The 21268-nt window shown below is 45.9% G+C and overlaps 1 protein-coding gene across 40 annotated transcripts in view; it reads right to left on the bottom strand.

The window, feature by feature from the left end:
• The window catches only part of PDE4DIP (phosphodiesterase 4D interacting protein), a 233807-nt gene that overhangs the window by 6410 nt on the left and 206129 nt on the right, over positions 1–21268 (bottom strand). For 21 of the 40 annotated variants that reach the window (XR_518132.4, XR_011390486.1, XR_011390492.1 and 18 more), the window contains 10 exons: positions 21207–21258; positions 19629–19852; positions 18885–19037; positions 16756–16938; positions 12929–13180; positions 11230–11361; positions 7995–8114; positions 6003–6192; positions 5290–5414; positions 2551–2790 (listed from right to left, as the gene is read on the bottom strand). Coding sequence is in view for 34 of the 40 variants with exons in the window: in XM_008264566.4 (XP_008262788.3) it covers positions 2551–2790; positions 5290–5414; positions 6003–6192; positions 7995–8114; positions 11230–11361; positions 12929–13180; positions 16756–16938; positions 18885–19037; positions 19629–19852; positions 21207–21258 (1671 nt within the window). In the remaining 6 variants the exon portion in view is untranslated. The remainder of the gene's footprint in view (positions 1–2550; positions 2791–5289; positions 5415–6002; positions 6193–7994; positions 8115–11229; positions 11362–12928; positions 13181–16755; positions 16939–18884; positions 19038–19628; positions 19853–21206; positions 21259–21268) is intronic. The other 19 variants (XR_011390489.1, XR_011390490.1, XM_017345940.3 and 16 more) reach the window with 3 other exon arrangements.

Here is a 21268-nt window from a genome sequence, read left to right as displayed (position 1 = left end):
AACATAAGAAAACTTGGATAATGGGAGGGTGTTCCATGAGAAAGCAATTTCTAGTTTGAAAAACTGTTAGGTATATTTTATAAACCAATTCTTTAGTACAATTTTATATGTAGTATCTCATACAATACATTGTATCTATGTTAAATTGTGGATCAAAGAATGAATGGATTTATGGGGAATTAAACCCAACAGCCTAGTCAAATTCTGGTGAGTCACTGTGAGGGAAACACTGAGTTGTATGAGAAGTGAAGAAGGCTCATTGGGCTAAAGATGCCCTAGTAGAGACCAGGAAGCATCCCTACCATGAGGAAACTGGAAACCATCAGAAAGAGGACAGAAAGGACCTGCTCAGGCCAGAGTGGCTCAGAGGCTGCTTTCTGAGGAGGAGCAGGGACTGGGCCTTGGAGCCTGTGTCATGGCAGGTGTATGGGAAGCCAATGAGAAGGAAAAGCCTGGTTAAATGAGAAGAAGACACTGTGACCATCATGGCAGCCCCAGGAGAGCAACGTAGCCACCCAATGCACACTGAGAAGTTCCTGTGGACAGGTGCTGTGCTGGACAGCCCAGGTACACGTCTTAATGACCATCATGGGTCATATGATTGTCATTTTCATTTGTCAGATGAGGTCATTGTGTGATAAATGAGTATCCAACAAACCAGAGAAAATCAGGACTCCCTTGGCCCAGGGAGAGTAGGCATGAGAGTCTGCAAGCTCAGCTTTGGAGAAACAGGAGCAGAAGTGATTCTTGATTAGGATCCTGTTGAGGACACAGCCATGCAGATGAGTGGAGGTGCTGAATTGCATGGGACACCCAAAGGAAAGAGAGAAGGGGAAGTAGAGGTTGAAAGTCAAAAGACTGGGGAAAGGGACACGATTAACATTAGTATTGAAGCTGGGGTAAATGAGATTGAGGCTAGATGTTGAAAAGAGAAGGAGAGACCTGGTTAACTTGCCTATCTGGAAAGGCATACAAAGGGGCAAGGCAGAAGAGGACTTCTGTCCCCGGGAATAAACATGTCCACAGCCCAGTGCTTCCTCATAGCCTTGGTTTCCTTAAGGACAGGAGCATTTTGTCAGACATTGAATTCTCCACATATGAAATAGAGACTAGTCTAAACAGGAGAAGTCGGGATGCTGAGATGGAGCATGTGGAGGCAGAAGAAACACGGACAGGAAGTCAAAACAGCTGGTCCTAATCCTTCGTGTCTCTACTGCCTGTGAACCCCTACTTGTCTGCTAATGTCCCAAGGCCTAAGCTTCTTATGTGAAATACATAGATAGTGAAACCTTCCCTACGCCAGATAAAAGTATATGAGGATACTTCAGAAAGTATGTGGGAAAATGAAATTAAAAGACAACTTTAGGTACAAGCGGTTAGCTTAGTGGTTAAGGCACCCACATTCCATGTCAGAGTGCCTGAGTGTGATTCCTGCCTCTGGCTCCTCACTCCAGCTCCCTGCTAATACAGCACTGATGCCTCAAGTCGTTGGGTTCCTGCCATCCACATGGAATATCTGGATTCACGACTTCAGCCCTGACTCAGTACCAGCTGTTGGGGCCATCTGAGGAGTAAGCTACAAGGTGGGAGCCTTCTCTATCTATCTCTCTCCCTGCCTCTCTGTGTCTAAAATATAAAATAAGATTTTAAAAAATGAATAAAAATAAAAGGTATGTTCATTTTGGTGCAAAGAATTTTGAAATCCATCATAGTTTTTTATAATATACATTTTTTCTTGAAATTTTGAAGACTCCTCATATATTTAAAGATGCTTGGCAAATTTTAAAGTACTTCACAAATACAGTACAAGGAATAGATATTAATGCATATAGTTGTTAATTATTGAGAAATTAATGTATATAGTTAAGTATTGAGCAATTCTTATTGTAGCAGGCCCTTGTCAAGTATGTCATTTAATGCCCCAAATAGCTATAGAAAATACATATTATTACTCTCCCCATCTTACTAATGAGGCTGCAGCTTGAATACCTGAGAGTTCAAAGTCCCCACCCAGAGTAAACAATCTGTGCATAGAAACTGAGAATCTGCAGCAAGGTATAACCTAAATCCAGTATTCTCTCTTGGATGCTGTCATCTCTGATTTCTTTTCTTTTTTTTTTTAAGATTTATTTACTTGAAAGGTAAAATTATAGAGGGAGAGAGGGGGAGAGACACACAGAGAGAGGGAAAGAATCTTCCATCCACTTTGTCCACTCCCCAAAATGAACACAACAGCCAGGGCTGGGCAAGGCTGAAGTCAGGAGTTTCATTTAGGTTACCCATGTGGTTATGCTTGGGCCATTCTCTGCTGCTTTCCCAGGTACATTATCAGAAAGCTAACTGGAGCATAAGTAGAGCATCCAGAACTTGAACTGTGTCCATGCGGGATGCTGGAGCTGCAGGTGGTGACTTCACTCACTGGCCACAGCAACCCCAATCATTTCTGATTTCAAGCTTATCCTAAGAGGCATCAGAGGGTCAAGACTGCCCTCTCCCTGCAGATGTCCTGGTGAGCTCCCACTGGCTGAAGGGACCCTTTTTCAGTCCTACCTTGGAAGGCAGACTGCTTGTTTCCAGGGTCAGTGTTGGTGGTGAAGTTCTGGTTCATGGAAGAGGAGCCGAGGCTGGCTTTGCCGACACCACTGTCCAACTGCAGCTCCAGCTGCAGTCGCAGACAATTGTTCACCTGGATGCTCTGCTCCAGCTGCCCTCTCAGAGCTCGTATCTCTGCCACCAGGCAACTCAAGTCACTGCTCGAAGGGACTTGGTGACAGGTATCCAGGCCAAAAGCTGCAAGGAGAGAGACAGGAAGGGTCTGGTAGCACTGAGTTAAGAATGTCCAAGCACTTGTCAGAACACTGCTCTGTCAGAGTCCTTTCCATTAAGGACTCCATCACTATCTCGGGGTCCGAGGAACTGCACAGACCAACATATTATAGAGATGTCAGCACTTCAGTGTGAGGCTGGGGCACACTGAGATGGCACGTATCCAGTCTGAAATTTCCCTGAGGTTCAAATTACCCACCGGCATTTAGAAAGCATTAAATTTGCAGACAAAAACAAGCCTATTACTTCATCTCCATATTAACCTGCATCCTGCAGGCTAGAGAGCAGGGCCCTCCAAGGCAGGAGATGGGTAGAGCCTGAGGGAGACAGGGACTTGATGACCTCACACTCAGAAATCAAAGAGGAGAAGTACGGACTTTGGGTAGCATGGAAGAATCAGAGTCTGGCTCTTAGAGCAACGACCCGAACTAAACGAATTTTCAACTCTTCTATGTTTTTCCTTCACTCACCACATGTACTTCTACATACTGGCGTAGAAACCTAAGCAATACTTGCAATACTCTCCAAGGCCACAGTCTCACATGTGAAAAACCTTAAAGCTCAACAAATGCATTTCAAAAAGGTAGAATTGCTTTGATATTCAGCAAAGCAATGGGAAGCATATATCATATATACCATATACCATATACTATGTGCACCCAATTGCATCTGAGCCACACCCTTAGCCACATACATGCTCATTTCTGTAGTGAGCAATGCAAATATTCTCATTGCATTAATAAAGACTATGAACATCCTCTTGCCACTTCAGTTAGGTTTTGTCATTTAACCTTTCAATTCAGAGATCTTAACTGGATTTTAGAATTAAAAAGAAGAGATTATGGAGATTTAGTGTTAGGTGCTTTGAACTGAACCCTAAAACACCGCTAAACAGGGGACATCATGGATGGGGAGGTGGTTCAGGATGAAGTTGTTTCAGAGAACAACCCCAGCGTCCCACAATGTTCCTCTTGGTCCTTCCTTCCCTAAACTCAAATTCGCACTAAATTTTGCTTATTTCTTTTTAGAAGCATGTTTCCTCTATTATTCACTTTTATCCTCTAAGTACCTTACATTAGATGCTTCTCTCTTAATGCTCAGAATATCAGTAGGCCCATCCAATAGGCTCCCAATATTCTAATGTCTCCCCATACCAGCAAGTTCCACTGGACTTGGTACCTGAGAGCTCCGTTTCATCACACATGTATTTTTCTTTAAAAACACTTACTGTTCTTGTCTAGTACTTAATATGTGCACTATTATCCTGACTTACGTGCTTGCTACAATACCTGACTTCCCACTCCCCCAGCCCTGCTTCCTACGGGTATGTTGGCCTCCCCACTGACCCAGCACTCACCACGACTTTGTAGTTCAACTTGTCTCTCAGCCTGCTGAATCCCCTACATTTAAGTTTTAGTGTAACTTCTCTTAAACAAATTAGGAAAGCAAATTAAGTTTTATGAAGATTAAAAGTCAGCTGAAGAGAGAAAATTCTAACCAGCACTCCACTGCCCTTCACCCACTGTCTGGCCCTCTGGAGGGTCACAAAGCACATCGGCTCTCCTTCATCTGATGGTTCCTCAAACATGTGAAGCCAGTTCTTATCTCCTCATGTTCTTTTCAAGACCTGAGGCCTTTTCCTTACTTCAACCAATTCAGGATGTCTGGACCCACACCATCACAGCCCCTGATGTCATGACATTCCAGTGTGCCAGCATCCCTTTTACAAGATGGGCTGCACAGTCTAAGAATATTTCAGACCCGGCCCCACCATGTGGACACCACATTTACACTCCTGAAGACTCAAATTGAGTCACCAACACTTGATGAAGAGTTTCCCTGTGCGCGCAGGTTTGTAGGTGATTCCCTCTCCCCATGAATGGCTACAGGGCCAGGCCTCCCAGTTCTATGATCTGATCACAGAAACTTTTTTCAAGCTCAGGATTTTGCTTTTTCATCTTTGCTAAATTTCACCACTTCGATGTCAGCCCCTCTGTTCCAGCCTGCTGTGATTTATTAACACTGACGTTTCAAATACATTTCTCCACTTGAAGAATGGCAAACAAATCAGGATTCTCAAATACTAGATCATTATTTCAGCAGGTGGCAAAAATCTTCAATAAAAGCACTTAACATTTAATCTAAACTTGAAATTTAAGTCCTATTAGTGATATTTTCTGAAGGGTTTTTTTTTTTTGTCTTTTGTTCTTGTTTCTGGATTGTCAATGTGTGTGATTCACAATATTCAAGATCTTTTTAAACAATGGCAAAGTAGGACAGCTCTTTGCATTGAAAAAAAATAAAAGGTATAACCTAGATATTGCTCAACTTGTTTCAGGCCATATAAGTGGGTAAAGTTTGACTCCTGCAGCCCATTTTTAAGGATGTCCAGGACAGACATTTCTCATGCCACCAACATCTCACCCTTTGGCTTTGGAGGAAAGGGGGATGGGGAACACATACCTTTTAGCCCCCTCTTAGAATTGCCATAAAGTGCTTCATAGATCTGTAGCTCGGACTGGAGGGTCTGAAAGAGCTGCTGTTTCTCTTCACACTGCTGCTGCAGGAGGGCCAGCTTGTGCTGCAGCCTGCGGGGAAGGGGCAAGGGTCACTGAGATGCTGTGGCCACCCAGCCTTGCCAGGGCAACATACTGGGAGTCGACCTTGGTAGGCCCCCAGTGTCAGCTCAGGGATCACGAAGACCATCACTTTCATCTTGCAGACGTGGAAACAGACACTAGGAGAGTGAAGTGATTTTGCTGGAAGTCACGCCATTAGCATCACTGGCTGGGAGGAGAACGGACAGACCCGCACAGTCCTCTTACTGCTCCTACGGTGCCTTCCTGTGACAAGCGCTTGCAGGACGTGGGGAGGAGACAAACAGCACCCACGCCTGTGCTGGATTGGAAGCTTCTCAGCTGTGGCGAGACCAGTGTCCTACATCCACCTGGAAGCAGGGGGGTGTTCTTTCTCTGGTCTCTGATGTGTGAAAGCCTCCTCTTACCAGGGTCTCACTCTCTCCACTCTGGCGAAAAAGCTTTCTCAGAGAAGTCCTTCCTTCCGCTCAAAGGCAGGGAGAGCCAAGGAGAAAGGGAAGTTTCCAGAAGCAGACCCACCTCCCTCCTTCTAAATCGGAAAATGCGGCCACCCTCCCCGGTGGGTGGGCCCCCTCTTGCCTGGAGTCGTTTTCCTGGAGGGACAGACGTTCCTCCCTGAAGTGCAAGATCTCCTGTTGCTTCTCCCGCAAGTCTCCCAACAGCTGCTGCCTCTCCAGTTTCTGGTGTTCCAGCTCCTTTTCCAGCTCTTGAAGTTGGGATCGGGAGGAGAGCAGAGCCTCCTTCAGGCATTCTGTTTCCTGAGAGTGCTCTGGTGGGCAGAACAACACGTGTTTATATCCTGGGGAGACAGCTCAACAGGAAGATAAACCCAAGCACAAACAGGAGTGAACCAAGACAAGGAGAAGGAAGGCCCCGTGGGGCTGGGCAAAGAGAGTGTTGGCTGACCACACCACATATGGGGGCAGGTGCAATCTAGCTTGCAATGCCCTTGATCCGTGACTTACTATGGCCTCCCTTGTTCTTAAAGCATTCTGGTCTCCAGTGTTCACTACTTTCCAAGCACCTGCATACCATCTGTTCAATAATCTATTCTTCAATTTTGCCAAAGATCAACATCAGTATTTCTTCCCTATGGGTTTTAGAATATTTCATTAAATACTGGGATATTTGTACTTTTCTGGGCTTGTAGCATCTCTGATCATAAATTCATGAAGATTATCGGCAGAGACTCTGAAAGTAAGGCTGTAAGTTTGGGCATTCTTCTGGGAAAAACTCTCCTGGGCTTGGCAAACTGTACTAACTAAAATCTGGTACTATCTTCTCACCTGTGAGGCCTTTTCTAATCTTCCCAAGCATACAATAGCGGTATGATAGTCCTGCTTTCTCTTTTATCTATTAACTTTTTTATTTTTCCCAGGAAGTACCCTTTCTGTCCACATCTTCTTGCTCTGAGATGGCTAATTTAGAAATATCTCTTTGGCTGGCATTGTGGCCTAGTAGCTAAAGCTGTGACACAGGCATCTGATATGGGTACTAGTTCATGTCCCAGCTGCTACACTTCTGATCCAGCTCCCTCCTAATGGTCTGGCAAAAGCAGTGTAAAATGATCCAAATGTTTGGGCCCCTGCCACCCATGTGGCAGACCCAAATGAAGCTCCTAGCTCCTAGCTTCCACCTGGCCCAGCCCTGGCCATTATAGCCATTGGGGTAGTAAACCAGCATATATGGAAGATCTCTCTCTCTCTCTCTCTCTCTCTCTCTCTTTCTGTGTATGTATGTGTGTGTGTGTGTCCCTCTCTCTCTGTAACTCTTTCAAATAAATAAATAAATCTCTAAAAAAAAAAAAAAAGCAGAAATACACCTTGATGTCTTTTCTCTCCACAATCATTCTTTCATTCTAGGATTAATCCTTTCAGATACTATTCCTAGTCTTTTTATAAGTGTTCAATAAATATTTGTAAATAAAGAAAAATGTTACTGATAATACATTGTCTCTAACAAGTCAATTAACACCAAGGTCAGCTGCCTCCCAGCCACTTGGGAAATGACACCACCTACGGATGCCCATGTAAAAGGCTCAGGAAAACTCGGGAGAACATTTGCGGACACTTCTCAACACAGGTCACGGGAGTACTGATCAATGAGGAGCCTTGAGTATGTGAGTGAGGGCAGGCGAAGAGGAGGCATAGGCATGGCAGAGCAGGAAAGGGCTGCAGCGAAGTCCAGAGAACCCTGAGACGGAAAACAGGCACTCACATTCCTTCCTCTCCTGGTTCCAAATCAGCTGTGAGGTGGGGAGGGGGCAGAACTGAGGCCAAACTGATACCAGCTGGATAGCCAGTGACTAGGGTAAATGCAAAGGGGCTTTTCAGAAGTGATGGTTTTCCAGAGTCATTTCCCCTGGACTCTAAGAATCCAAGGGCCTGTGGCAGAAACCTTTTAGAATTCAGCCCTTTCTAGACTGAGAATAGCTATGAGAATTTGGGGCAGGGGTATCTGGAGAGCTCTTTTATCTAGTCTTCTCTTCTTCACTTCTCTCTCTGGTGACTGGCTTAGCCAGGGAAGAAAGGACCCAGGAGTGACCATAGTTTGTGGCTTTTGATCACTCACCTCTAGAAATGTGGCTCAGCTGGGCCTGAAGGCTCCTGTTTTCTTCCCTGAGGACTTTGTTCTCATTGTAGAGCTGAGGAATGGATTCCAGGCCTTGACCGCAGAAGTTAGAGGTGGATCCTGCCCCAAAAAGCACACACCGGGGTAACAGATGCTTTCAGAAATTTTCCATTCTGTCTCCCGAAGGTACTGTCCTTCCCAGCAGAAAACTTGGGAACCCGGGGCGTGGAACTAAATAAAGCATGATGGAACAAGTGCCTGGGTTTTGTGTGCCTCCTCTCAGTGGATGGCACGTATGCACGATCACGTGCCACAGCTGCACTTGCATGGGAGCCTCTTTCTCCTTCAGCAGTTGCTGCTGTCATATGGACAGGATACTGATGCAGAAGGGATGGCCTCCAACAGGCAGCAGCTCAGGTGGAGGGTGTGAGGGGAAAGGTCGTGCAGTGAAGTGGCTAGGGGGAGGGTCCCAGGGACCAGTCTCTACCACTTGTAAATCACACAGAAAATGGAGAGCTGGTTCTTTGAAGACATAAATAAAACTGATAAATAGTCAGACTAATTTTAAAAAAAAAAAAAGGAAAGACCAAATAAATAAAATCAAAGATGAAAAAGTAAATACTACAGCTGACACCACAGAAATACAAATGATCATTGGGGACTATGGTGCACAATGAAATGCCAAGAAATAGAAAATCTAGAAGAAATGGATGTCTATAGACACATATAACTTACCAATATTGAACCATAAAGACACAGAAAACCTGAACAGACCAAGAACAAATAATGAGATCGGATTAGGACTGAAAAGTCCCAACAAAGAAAAGCCCAGAGGTGGCTTCACTGAGAATTCTAACGAACTTTTCAGGAAGAACTAGAGCAGTTCTTCTCAAACTACTCCAAAAATACAAAAAGTGAAAACCCTTTAAATACATTCTATGAAGCCAGCATTGCCATTGTCCCAAAACCAGACAAGGACACACAAAAAATAAAACTATAAACTACTATCTCTAATGAACACAGATGTAAAAATTTCACAACAAAAATGAGCAAATTGAATCCAATAGTACATCAAAAAGATCATCCACTCTGACCAAGTAGGATTTATCCCAGGAATGTGGGGATAGTCCAGCATGCACAAATCAATAAAGATAACGTATCACATCAACAGAATAAAAGGTAAAAATCCTATGATTATCTCAATAGACATAGAAAAAGCATTTGGTAATATTCAACATCCATTTAAGATAACAGAAGAATATGTCTCAACACAGTAAAGGCTATACTTGAAAACCCCACACAGAAAACACCATATTGAATGGAGAGAAGTTGAAAGCATTTCCTCTAAGATCTGGACCAGACAAGGACGTCCATGCTTACCACTCTTATTCAACATAGAAGCAGAAGTTTTAGCCAGAGCAATAGGGAAGAGGAAATACAGAAACAGAGGAAGTTAAATTATGCCTGCTTACAAATGACATTATTTCACAAGGAAAGATTATTAGAACTGCAAAAAAAAACTCATTAAAGTTGCAGGATACAAATTCAACACCCAAACCTCAGAGGTGGTTTTACATAGCAATGATAATAAGCTCACTGAGAAATAAATAAAAGCAATAGCTACAAAAATAATGAAATACCTTAAAATAAATTTAACCAAAGATGTGAGATTCCTATATGAAAATTGCAAAACACTAATGAAAGAAATTGAACACACACACACACACACCAGAAAGAGTCCCAATGTTCACAGATTAGAAGAATTAATCTTATTAAAAAGTCCACACTACCCAAAGCAATTTACAGATCCAACTCAATCTCTATCAAAATACCATTGACATGGGGCTGGCACTGTGGCACAGCAGGTAAAGCCACTGCCTGCAGTGCCAGCATCCCATATGGGTGCCGGTTCGAGTCCCAGCTGCTCCACTTCTGATCCAGCTCTCTGCTATGGCCTGGAAAAGCAGCAGAGGATGGTCCAAGTCCTTGGGTCTCTGCACCCACGTGGAAGACCCAGAGGAGCCTCCTGGCTCCTGACTTAGGATCAGCCCAGCTCCGACCATTGCAACCAATTTGGGAGTGAACCAACGAATGGAAGACCTCTCTTTTTCTGTCTCTCCCTCTCTCTTTCTCTCTGCCTCTCCTTTTCCCTGTGTGTAACTCTGCCTTTCAAATAAATAAATAAATCTTTTAAAAAAATAGCATTGACATTCTTTGAAGAACTAGAAAAATAACCTTAAAGTTCATGTTGAAACACAAAAGCCTCCAAGTAGACATAGCAATCTTGAGCAAAGAACAAACAAAAAAACCCACAAAGCTGGAGGTATCACAATAGCTGATCTCCAGATCCTACAGAGCTGCAATAATGCAAATAGCATAGCACTGGCATGAAAAAGACAATGTTGACCAGTAGAACAGAATAGAGATCCCAGAAATGAATCCATGCATCTAGAGCAAACTGATCCTCCCCTGCCCCCCCAAAAAAGGCACCAAAAACATACACTGGAGAAAAGACAGGCTCTCCAGTGAATGATGCTTAGAAAACTCAATACCCATGCACAAATGGTTGAAACTTGACCCCTATCTCTCACCTTTTACAAAATCAACTCAAAATGGATCAAAGATCTAAATGGAAAATCTGAAAATATCGCAGTGGTATAACAAAACAGGGGAAACACTTCAAGACCTTGTTATATGCAGCAGTTTTCTGGATAAGATCCCAAAAGCACAAGCAACAAAAGCAAAACTAGACAAATGGGATTAAATCAAACTGAGATGCTTCTGTACAGCAAAGGAAATAATTGCAGAGTGAAGAACCAACCAGCAGGATGATAGAAAAGATTCTCAAGCTATTCATTTAGCAAAAAGTTAATATCCAGAACATATAAAGAACACCAAAAAACTCAAAAGCCACAACAAAACAGCCAATTACATCAAAAGGGCACAGAGAATCAGCATGGAATGTGAATGCAGGAGAAAGAGGGGGTGAGAACTCAGGCAAATCTGGAGACCAGGGCTAGTTCTGCCTTGAGGAAAGGTACCCTCTGAGCCCAGATACATCCACAAAACAGGCATAACAGTATGTGCCCCACTTTCTCACTGCGCTGTCTGTACAGAGCAAGTGAAGGAAAGCATACCAAAGGGCTCTGAAAACTGCAAAGCTCTGCCTAAGGCCCATCATTTCAGCAGTTCCCTAAATACAGCCCAAAACCAAGAAGACCTGGGCCTCCCCTACCACTTCCACGGGCAGTGGAGCTAAGCCGGTGTTCCAGTTGCTCCCGCAAGCGGTCATTAATGCAGATGGACTCCTCCAGGCGCTGGCGCAGGTTCCGGATTTCACCAAGATGCTCTTCCAGCAGGTCAGCTCCTGCAAGCATCCCATCAGAACACAGAGAAAGGTGGGAGATGGAGAGAACTGGTTATTAGTGGAGGTGCCAGGTAGGCTTGGCCAGCAGCCTCTCAACAAGATCACTGTTCTGCCAACCACTGCATCTTCTCTGACTACCCAGGGGATGCAGGTAATTTTATTCAAAGAGCAAATGAGCTTTCAAACACAGATAACCCCCTAAGGGGCTAAGGAATTAAGGGGATTTCTAAGGAAATCCCATGGGCCTCCTACCACACAGTTGTGTGGTATGTGAGAGGAAGTGCTACACAATTTAGAAAAATAACTAAAGGCTCTGGATAGGGTCTATTTAGCACCTGGAAAGGCGTGGTCACCTCCTGGGTGTGACTTTGAGGATAAAAGGAAGGCCTCACTCAATCTTTCTCCTAATACTATCTTTTTTACTGATACATGACTGAATATTCTTTAGCAAAGGACAAAGCCCTTCCTCCCACCCTTAGATGGAAAGCTTAAGGTAAAAGTACATGACCTTCAACTCATCCAATGTGGGTCGTGGCTGACACTGAATGCTTTGCTCACATCAGTTATAACAAGGTAGGAACAAAGGACAGCTTACATGGATCTATGGATCTAAGGTAGATCAGAGGAGAAAGGAGCACCCCTCGTAAAGAACAAGGATACAGGCCGGCGCCGCAGCTCACTAGGCTAATCCTATACCTTGCGGCGCCAGCACACCAGGTTCTAGTCCCAGTCGGGGCGCCGGATTCTGTCCCGGTTGCCCCTCTTCCAGGCCAGCTCTCTGCTGTGGCCCGGGAGTGCAGTGGAGGATGGCCCAAGTACTTGGGCCCTGCACCCCATGGAAGACCAGGATAAGTACCTGGCTCCTGCCAGCGGATCAGCGCGGTGCGCCGGCCGTAGCACACCGGCCGCGGCGGCCATTGGAGGGTGAACCAACAGCAAAGGAAGACCTTTCTCTCTGTCTCCCTCTCTCACTGTCCACTCTGCCTGTCAAAAAATAAAAAAATTTAAAAAAAAGAACAAGGATACAGAAAAGCAGGAAGATGCTAAATGACACATCCCATCAACCGCATCAGTTTGCTTGGGCTCAGTCTTTTTGGAAAAATTACAATTGTCTTTCTGCTGCAAGTGAGTTGTACCTCAGCATTCACCTGCCTAGCTCCACCTGTCCACTTGGTATCACTGGGTTTGTGTGCAGCACATAGATGTGAGATGGAAGAGCTGTTTCCCTTTCTATAACAACTCCTGACTGCTGGAAGACAGTCCTGTGAATGTGTGAGCCTAGAATCCTGGAAAAGTCTGAGAGTGGTCAGGGGATAGAGGGAAAAGTGACACAAACATAAGAACGCAGGGGACAGTCCCTGATTTCCCCTGTCCTTGTAGAGCACCAAGACCTGGGACAGGGAGAATGAAGGATGCACTTAGAATGGATCCAACATGCATGCAAGCCCTTTCCTTTTATACCCACTCTGTGAGCCAGGGACTGGAAGGACGATGAAAAAATCTGCCCCAGTAGGAAAGTAGTAGACTCAGAATGAGATTTCAAAGGCTGGCCTCCTTTGTGCTTTACCTGTGGGTTTGGAGTGAAGCTGGGACACAGAAGAGCCTGAGGACAGGTCTCCAGATACACTCCCTTTCTGAGGTCTCATCATGTCCCATTGGCCACTGCTGCCCAGGTACCCAGGCTCCAGTATTCTGCCCAGATCTACGGTGCCCCTTGCGGGAGACTGGGGCTGAGCAGGGCTGAGATAGTGGGAAGAGTTGGCGTCCAGATGGTTGCTTGGCAATGTAGCTCTGGGGGTAGGAGGGACAGTGCTGACACCTGGGAACAAAGATACATGAATGAGACACAGGGAAGGCTCAGCAGTGACACATGTAATGCCTAGGAATGGAGACTAACCAGGGGTACGTGGGATGTCACAGATCCTAGTCCAACACGGGAGGCCTTTGAGATGAACACACATAACCTAGAGACTATAATATTTACCATTCATATTTCCTAGCATGAGATACAAACAGATAGCAGATGAACCAAGTATCTGAAAGTCGCCAGGGTGCACAAAGGAAAAGTCCAGCGGCCCACTTCTACTTCTACTGTAATTCCCTGTAACAGTCCAGGACAATTCCAGAAGTAGGACTCACTCCCAGAGTTAGGGCTCATGTGATGGGACGCAGGATGCAGCATGAGGAGAGCATCCTGTGCACAGGAATACTTGTTTGCCTGGAGGTACTTGCCTTCCCCAGAAGCCAACCCATCAATCTTCCCATTTCTCCTTTGGGGTTTTCAGAGGAGAAAACAGACATGAAATCCAGCTGGAGGTGGTGACCCTGACTCCTCCAGACTGAAGAACTGTTTGCTGAGGCTGGGGGAGTTCCTACATAAGGTAACTGAGGGTTGGATCCTATCCTCCATAATTCAAAAAGCTTCCACATGCCATCAGTCTTGTCCAAAGCATCACTGAACGTTATCCCAAGGAGGGAGGTGAGACCCTTCAACGCACTAGCTGATTGTCATTGATCCTATGAATCATAGGCTTTTCCCTTGGTCCCGATAATCTCTGCCTCTATGTAGAAAGGGGAGAGGGAAACAGAGGTGGACAGGACCACAATGCAGGAAAAAAATTAGAAGTCTGCTTCTTCCAAGGATCATCAACAAAGGCTGCGGATTAGACATGCAGCTCCCGTTAGGCAAACCAAATTTCTCAGAAGGGTAATTGCCAATTTTTATCCCCATATGTAATTGGTTCTCAAATTTGGCCACATACTGGAATCAATGTGAGAAATATGCTGATACCGGGGCCCCCAGAAAGTTGGCCTCAATGGGTATGAGATACATCTTGAGCATTGGATGGCTTAGAATTCACTCCAGGTGATTCTGATAGGCAGGAAAGTTTGAGAAATATTCTCATGAGTCGCTCCTTCCCCAATTCATAAAATGCTAGATTCCTATTAGGATCACTGGGAGTTAAAGAGGAATTGAAGCTTCCAGTATCTAAATCTTATTAGAAATCCAATAAAGACATGATTTTCTACCCTCTTTCATACCTTGTTCAATGTCACCCCAACACAAGACAAAGGCTAACACTAGTGGTTGTAGACAGCTTACTGTTTAACCAAGGTCATGGGAGAGTCCCAGTCTATCAGTAGCAATGATTAGTGTTCCCATATTCCAGTGTCCCCTGGCCCCTCAGTCCAGAGCACCAGCCCTCAATGGTGCAAAGTAATAAAGGTATTAACAAGGAGGGATCAGTCCCACCATAACCTGAGAAGCTGCCATGCACCACGGTCCACAAGGAAAATTTATTCATAGGAAACAGTAAGCATTGGTAAGTGATGGTCCCTTGGAGAGGACTTGGCCTTTAAGTGGGGAAAGGAAGGAGCCATAACCTTCATCACAAAGGCTGGGACCATCCACATTCCCGTTAATGGCCTCATGCTAGCTATGACTCCAGTTCAACCCACAGTCACAGACTCATGCAGAGTACTCTCCTTCATCTTTCCCTTTGGACAGAAATAAGTTAACAAACACAGGAAGATAAAGAAAAAGGATATGAGGTAAAGAAATGGAAGGGGGCCAGCGCTGTAGCGCAGCAGATAAAACCACCAACTATGGTGCCGGCATCCTATATGGGTGCCAGTTCGATCCCCGCTGCTCCACTTCCAATCCAGCTCTCTGTTATGGCCTGGGAAAGCAGCAAGTTATTGGTCCCCTGCACCCACGTGGGAGACCTGGAAGAAGTTCCTGGTTCAAGGCTTCAGATCAGCTCAGCTCCGGCCATTGTGGCCAACTGGGGAGTGAGCCAGCAGATGGAAGATCTCTCTCTCTTTCTGCCTCTCCTTCTCTCTCTTGTGTAACTCTGGCTTTCAAATAAGTAAATAAATCTTAAAAAAAAAAAAAAAAGAAATGGAAGCTAAAGACTCTCTTAATTAGGACACGTGTTACCCATCAATTGTTGGTGCCAGTAATACTAAAGTAATGAGTTTTAGGTCAGAAACACCAGCACCTCCCACTGGTCTCTAAAGGGAGAGAAAAGATTGTTGCAGTCTCCAGTTTTGTTCAGTCCCACACCCTGAGCATGATAGTGAAAAGTCCACCCTAAATAGAAAGGGTATAACAGAGACATGGAACCTGGAGCAGAAGACTGGGTTCCAGCCCACACCACCCACTTACTAGTGCTATTGAATGAGTGACTCCACTTCTCTCAGCCTTGGTGGCCTGCGCTGGCTCTATCTATTGCACAGAAGTTTGGGAAGGTTCAAGTAAGACCGAGACCATGTGGACAGGTAAACCCAACACAGCTCCACCTGTGCAAAGCTGATAAACAGAAGAGTTTGTCCCTTAGATTTCACTGCTTACTGAATGGACAAACTCTATTGAAAATGGTCTTGGTCTAGCTAGTTCTGAAAATCAAACTAGAAACAGATTATACAGAGTATCTATTTTCAGAATCTACAAAAGCAATAGGCTGGGCCAAATGACATTTAAGGCTTCAGGGGTACAAACTCCTGGCTGTAGTCTTGGGGCACAAAAAAACCTTGCCATCAATCTCCAGCTCACTCGAGCTTCTTTTATAGACACAAGATATAGTTTTAAGCTTATTTCACACTGATTTCTAATTTTGTAAAGCACCACTGGAGAACAAATTCGTCATATGAGGCTCCCCTCCACCCCAAACTTTAAGAGGTCACACACACACAAAAAATATGATGAGACAAAATCCTCTCCTAAAAGATTATTGGACAGTCTCTGGATTACATGACTGCATAAAATCAACTATGTTTGGCAGTCAGAGGACACAATTCACAATCAGACATCCCATCCTAGGGATGTGGTACTAGCTGCCCAGGAGCCATCTGTCCTGGGGCAGGAATGGACCTAGTACAATAGGAAAAGGGGCTCTGTCATGTCCACTTCTGATTCCCTCTGCCACCACCCTTTTTGCCCCAAATCAATGATTCAGGAACTGAACCTGATTGAAAGTATTCTGTAGCAGCAGGACATGATAGCCACACAAGGAATCCCACTCAAACGTGGCCATCATTGTCATGGCCACGCCATCCTGCGTGGCATGAAGTCTGTTTTGCACCCCACCAGGAAGCACTTCACCACTCCGTCAGGGATTCAGCATCCTTGTGGTACCCAACACTGTCAACAGCGGGTGAGCCCCAGGTCTAGAGCCTCAGAACATACGCCCCCTCTGACTGATGAGACACACATGCCAAAGACCACAGTAAATGCATTTCCAAAACAGCAAGCAGAGCTCTCCCTCCACCTTCCATCGGCAGCGCGTACCCCTGGGTTGTGTTTTTAACTCTGCCGTCAAGCCAAAGCCATGCAGAGCAGCACAGTGTGGGGCTGCCACTCGCAAGCACACAAACGCAGCAGGAAGTGCTCACTTTCTCCCAACTGCTTCTGCAGCATCTGCAACTCCTGTTGAGCCTCAGCCAAGGAGACCACCGGCGTCTCACAGCAGCCGAGGGGAGGGCCAAGGGGGCTGAAAGGCAGGAAGCTGGATGGAGCTGAGGGCAGTGGTGGCTGGGGGAGGCTAACCAGCTTGGGCATGGAGTTAAAACGAAAGCCTAGAAACAGAGAGTTAGGGAGGAAAGAGATACTCCATTAAAGAGAAAGCAAGAGAAGGGAGAAGATAAAAGACGGAGAAGGTGAAACCATTCCCTGAGCAGATGTCACTTTGGGGGGTGGCTGTAACTGAATGCAGTGCAGACTGAGACGGCCAGCACAGATCACTGCTCCCAGAGAGGCTGGCCTGGCTGGCCCCTCCCCCTTCTCCCCAGACAGGGCTGTCCTGCACACATGTTCTGTGTTCATCTAGAAGCCAAGGGGGCCTGACTGAGCCACACCCCAGCAGGTCAGGATGGCCGAGCCTGAGTGCTCTCCAGGGTACCTGGGGTGCTGCTCCCAGATGGACCTGTCTTTGTCCCCGGGACAAGATTCCCCCTGTATCTAGAGCTCCTCCTCTGGTAGCATCAGTAGCCATCCTGAGAAGGGCAGTAGTGGACACAGGCTGTGGGAGAACGTGCTAGTACATGCAATTCAGGACCCGGAATGAAAGGAGACCTCCGAATCCCAACTCAGTGTGCATATTCTTCAAATGAAAAATAGAGGCCTCATGGCATGGCTTAGCTACAGTGACCGGGCATTCTAATCATTTAGGAAAAATTCTTCATTAGGCCTTAATACAGAACTACCGAATTTTAAACTCTGGGAATAAACTTGGGAAATTTGCAGGTGATCTTTATGCAGCCCATCTCCAGTCGGGTCCTCAGGAACCCTGGGAAGTTCCAATGTTTACATCTGTCTCCTCTTTCCTACAAACAGTGCCAGGGGATGTTGCACACGGAGGGAGCAGAGATCAAGACTGAGCTGTGGGATGTCTAATGTAGGACTCAATGCTTCCATTCTCAATCACAGCCCTGGCCCTTTGATGCTGACACCATGGCAGGCCCCTGAGTCACCAGGTGACACAGCCCAGGCACCCTTGGGGAAGCAATTTGGATTTTAAATCCCTTCACTTTGCTCTGCTTAGACCCAAAGCAGGTAAGCCGGGGTCCACAGCTCTGGAAAAACAGCTTTTCCCTGTGATCTCCCAGTCCGCTCTGGCCCCAGAAACATTGAGCCTGAGCTCAGGAAGAGTCAGAACACTGCCTCTTCGTTGATATCTTCTTGCTGAACTGCCCTCAGGAGAGATGTGGGTGGCAGAAGAAGGCACCATGCTTTCTGAGAGCGCCTCAGCCTGAGTTAGCTCTCAACTCAAACCACAGTGAAGACAGCTTGTCAGTCATAGCAGGAATCCCTTCTCAGCCTTTTGGCTAAGATCAAGTGTAGTCATAGCAGGAGATGAGAGGAGAAGACGACCAGGTTTGCTGTTTTCCTGCCATCCCTGGTGCGGGGCTGTGCATGAACACAGCTAAGCTGAGGCAAGAAAATGAAATGCACGCTTCTAGATAACCCCTGCATATGCACCAGGTACAAATCAAGGAGCACCATTGCATTCACCAGTCCATGAATGGTAGTGCCTTGGGAACAGCCTCGTCTGGGGACGCTGGAGGCTCCCGCTGAAGCCTCCCTCTTCAGAGAGCTGAAGAGGCTCTCTGCGGATGAAATGGGGAACGGGAGTAGATCAGCAGGTGTGCACTTCTGTGAGTCCCCCGCTGTTTTAATTCTGGGAGAGGCATTTTTCCTTTTTAGTCCCCAGGGTAAGATCAGAGAAAGCAGTGAAACTTTATTTTTAAATGATTAGCCGACTATTGGCCAAACCTGGTATGCAGATCAACCCCTTCTGTAGATTACACATTTCCTAAAACATGTAAGCAAAATCAAAAGTTTAAAATATTTAAAACTAAAATATTGAAGACAAACAAAACAAATTGGTGAATGAGGATGGTCTCTTATTTTTGTCTTGGAGCTGATGCGAATGAGACCCTAACAGGCCCAAGCCTTGTCCCTGGGAGAATGAAAGCGCTGAGGGAGAAGAGACGAAGCTACTGCTCCACTAGCTATTGCATACCTGGCTGGGCCTGGCTGGTCTCCTTTGGGGGGCTCTGGGGAGTTGTCAAGATGATTGGGTTGCTGCTGGATTCGGCCTTAACCCCCTGAGATGCACTGGTTGTTGATGGCTTAGAAGACAATGCAGCAGAATGACTCGAATGATGGATGGAATCTATAAAACCCATGAATGAAAAAAAAAATTTGATGTTCTAGAAAGAACTGGCAGCCTGGCCTTATATTTCACCAAGAGTACCAGGGTTAGAGTCTGGCTTCCGGGGAAAGCACCAAGCACAGGCACTGTTAGTAACCTTCATTTTCGTCCTTGAAGGTGGCTCCTTTAGCGAGGTAAACTACCTTAGGGTTGAGAGTTGGGCCCCAAACCCTGAAATCATAAAAATGGTACCTCCAAATGCATCAGAAAAGAATGCCACCTCTGTGGGTACCCACAGATACTCTGAGGAGCAAGAAGCAGGATCATTGTAAGAGAGATGATGGCCCATCTTAAAGAAGGAGTTCCATCAATGGAATATCTGCAGATTTCTCCTGCTTCCCACTACAGCTCACCTTGGTTCCAATAGGACAACAGAGTCACTTGGAGGACAGCAGCAGACCAAAGATCCTGACCCACTGTAGCCTGTGCTTGGCACTTGGTCCCAGAGCCACGTTCAGCCTGATACACACCAAGGTGGATCTATAAGACCTGGTTCCCAAGGTCTTCCCTCAGCCTAGATAAAGGTGATGGCATTCTGAACATGGAGGCTACCTGAGTGGCTGGGTGAAGCTTTCTTCTCTTCATAATGTGTGTACTCGCTGGCTATGTCCATGTCAGAGCAGGCTTCCAGCTCATCAGACAGGAAGGAGGTGCTGCTGGGAGAACGGTGGGAGTCAGACAAGCCATGGCTGCTGGGGGGCGAGAGGGACCGGGCATCCAGCTTGGCCTGCAGGACTTCAATCACTTTCTCCTTCTCCTGCAGCTCCCTGGTGAGCCTGGTGGGGAGAGGGAAGGCGACAGGTGAAACCAAGGTCCTGACTAAAGCCCGTGGGAAAACCCTCACGCGCCAAGGCAGCCCTTCCCACAGAGAATAATCCAAATAACTTATTTCCAACTAGGGATGAAGAGTAGATGGGTGTGCAGGGCGAGACAATGGTAGCTACCCAATGCACTGGCCACGTGATGTGTCATTCTACATGCCACCTCCAAGGCAATGCTGCGTGAAGTATATGCCCAGAACAGTTGTCCTCTGAGACCTCTCTGTTCTCCTCTCCAGTAAGACAAGTGCAAAAATTTGAAAGTGGGAGTTGAGAAACGCAGAGCAATTGGATATAGTCACAACATCCAAGAGCATAAGTGGAATCATCTAGTTGATTAGACCATGTGATGGATTAGAAAAAAAAATAGAAGCCACACAACTTGTCCTTCACTGCTGATATTTTGAGAAGCACTAAGGTACTAAGGTCTAAGATACAATCGTGACACAAAGAGCTGAAACTACTGTTTACAACTGACTCTGAGTAACTATTTTCCTGTGTATTCTATGCAGTGACTCATTCTGGGGCATGTACCCTCCCAAGAATCTGCTATCTAAGTGCCTTTCTCTAAGTACTCTCATACAATTCTTTACTCCCCAAGGAAATAGGGTGGCTATTAAACCAGCCATTGATCCAACTCAAGAGAGGTGACTTTGCAAAAGGCTCACCATGGTTGGTAGACACACTGGGGACAGCTGGGAAGACCCCCAGGGGTGCAGAAGACTTGAAATCTAGTTAGTTCATTTTTACTTATCTTTTAAAAGATTTATCTAATTTATGTATTTGAAAGGCAGAGTGACAAGGAGGGAGACATACACACACACACACACACACACACACACACACAGAATCTTCTATCCTCTGATTTACTTCCCAAATTGCCCCCTGCCCCAACAGCCAGGGCTGAGCCAGGCCAAGGTCAGGAGTTCAGAACTCCATTCGAGTCTCCTACGTGGGTGGACAGGGACATAAGTACTTATACATCATTTACTGCCTTCCCAGGTACGTTAGTTGGAAGCTACAACAGGAACAGAGGTGCAAGGACTCAAACCAGCACTCTGATATGCGATGTGGGTGTTCCAAGTGGTAGCTTAACCCACTTTTAGGTCACACTGCATCTAGATTACTAAACCTGTAGAATTAGTGTGTCAATGGGTCTAAATCAAGTTACAATAAAGACTTTGGGTTAAAACAATCATAAAGTGCTCAATGAATGTCACTTTCCTTATTTCCCCTGGTTTGTAAGTTGAAGCCACCCTGGACCCATTAGGCCTGGGTCCTGATCTCTTTCCCAGGCTCTGTCCTGAGTTACCTGAGGGCCAGCGGCTCAAGTGCAGCTTGTTCTTTCTCAGTTTTATGATCCTCTGCAAACCA

The sequence above is a fragment of the Oryctolagus cuniculus genome, chromosome 7 (genome assembly GCF_964237555.1).
Source record: "Oryctolagus cuniculus chromosome 7, mOryCun1.1, whole genome shotgun sequence".
Classification (NCBI taxonomy): domain Eukaryota; kingdom Metazoa; phylum Chordata; class Mammalia; order Lagomorpha; family Leporidae; genus Oryctolagus; species Oryctolagus cuniculus.
This window is presented reverse-complemented; position numbering and strand designations above follow the sequence as displayed.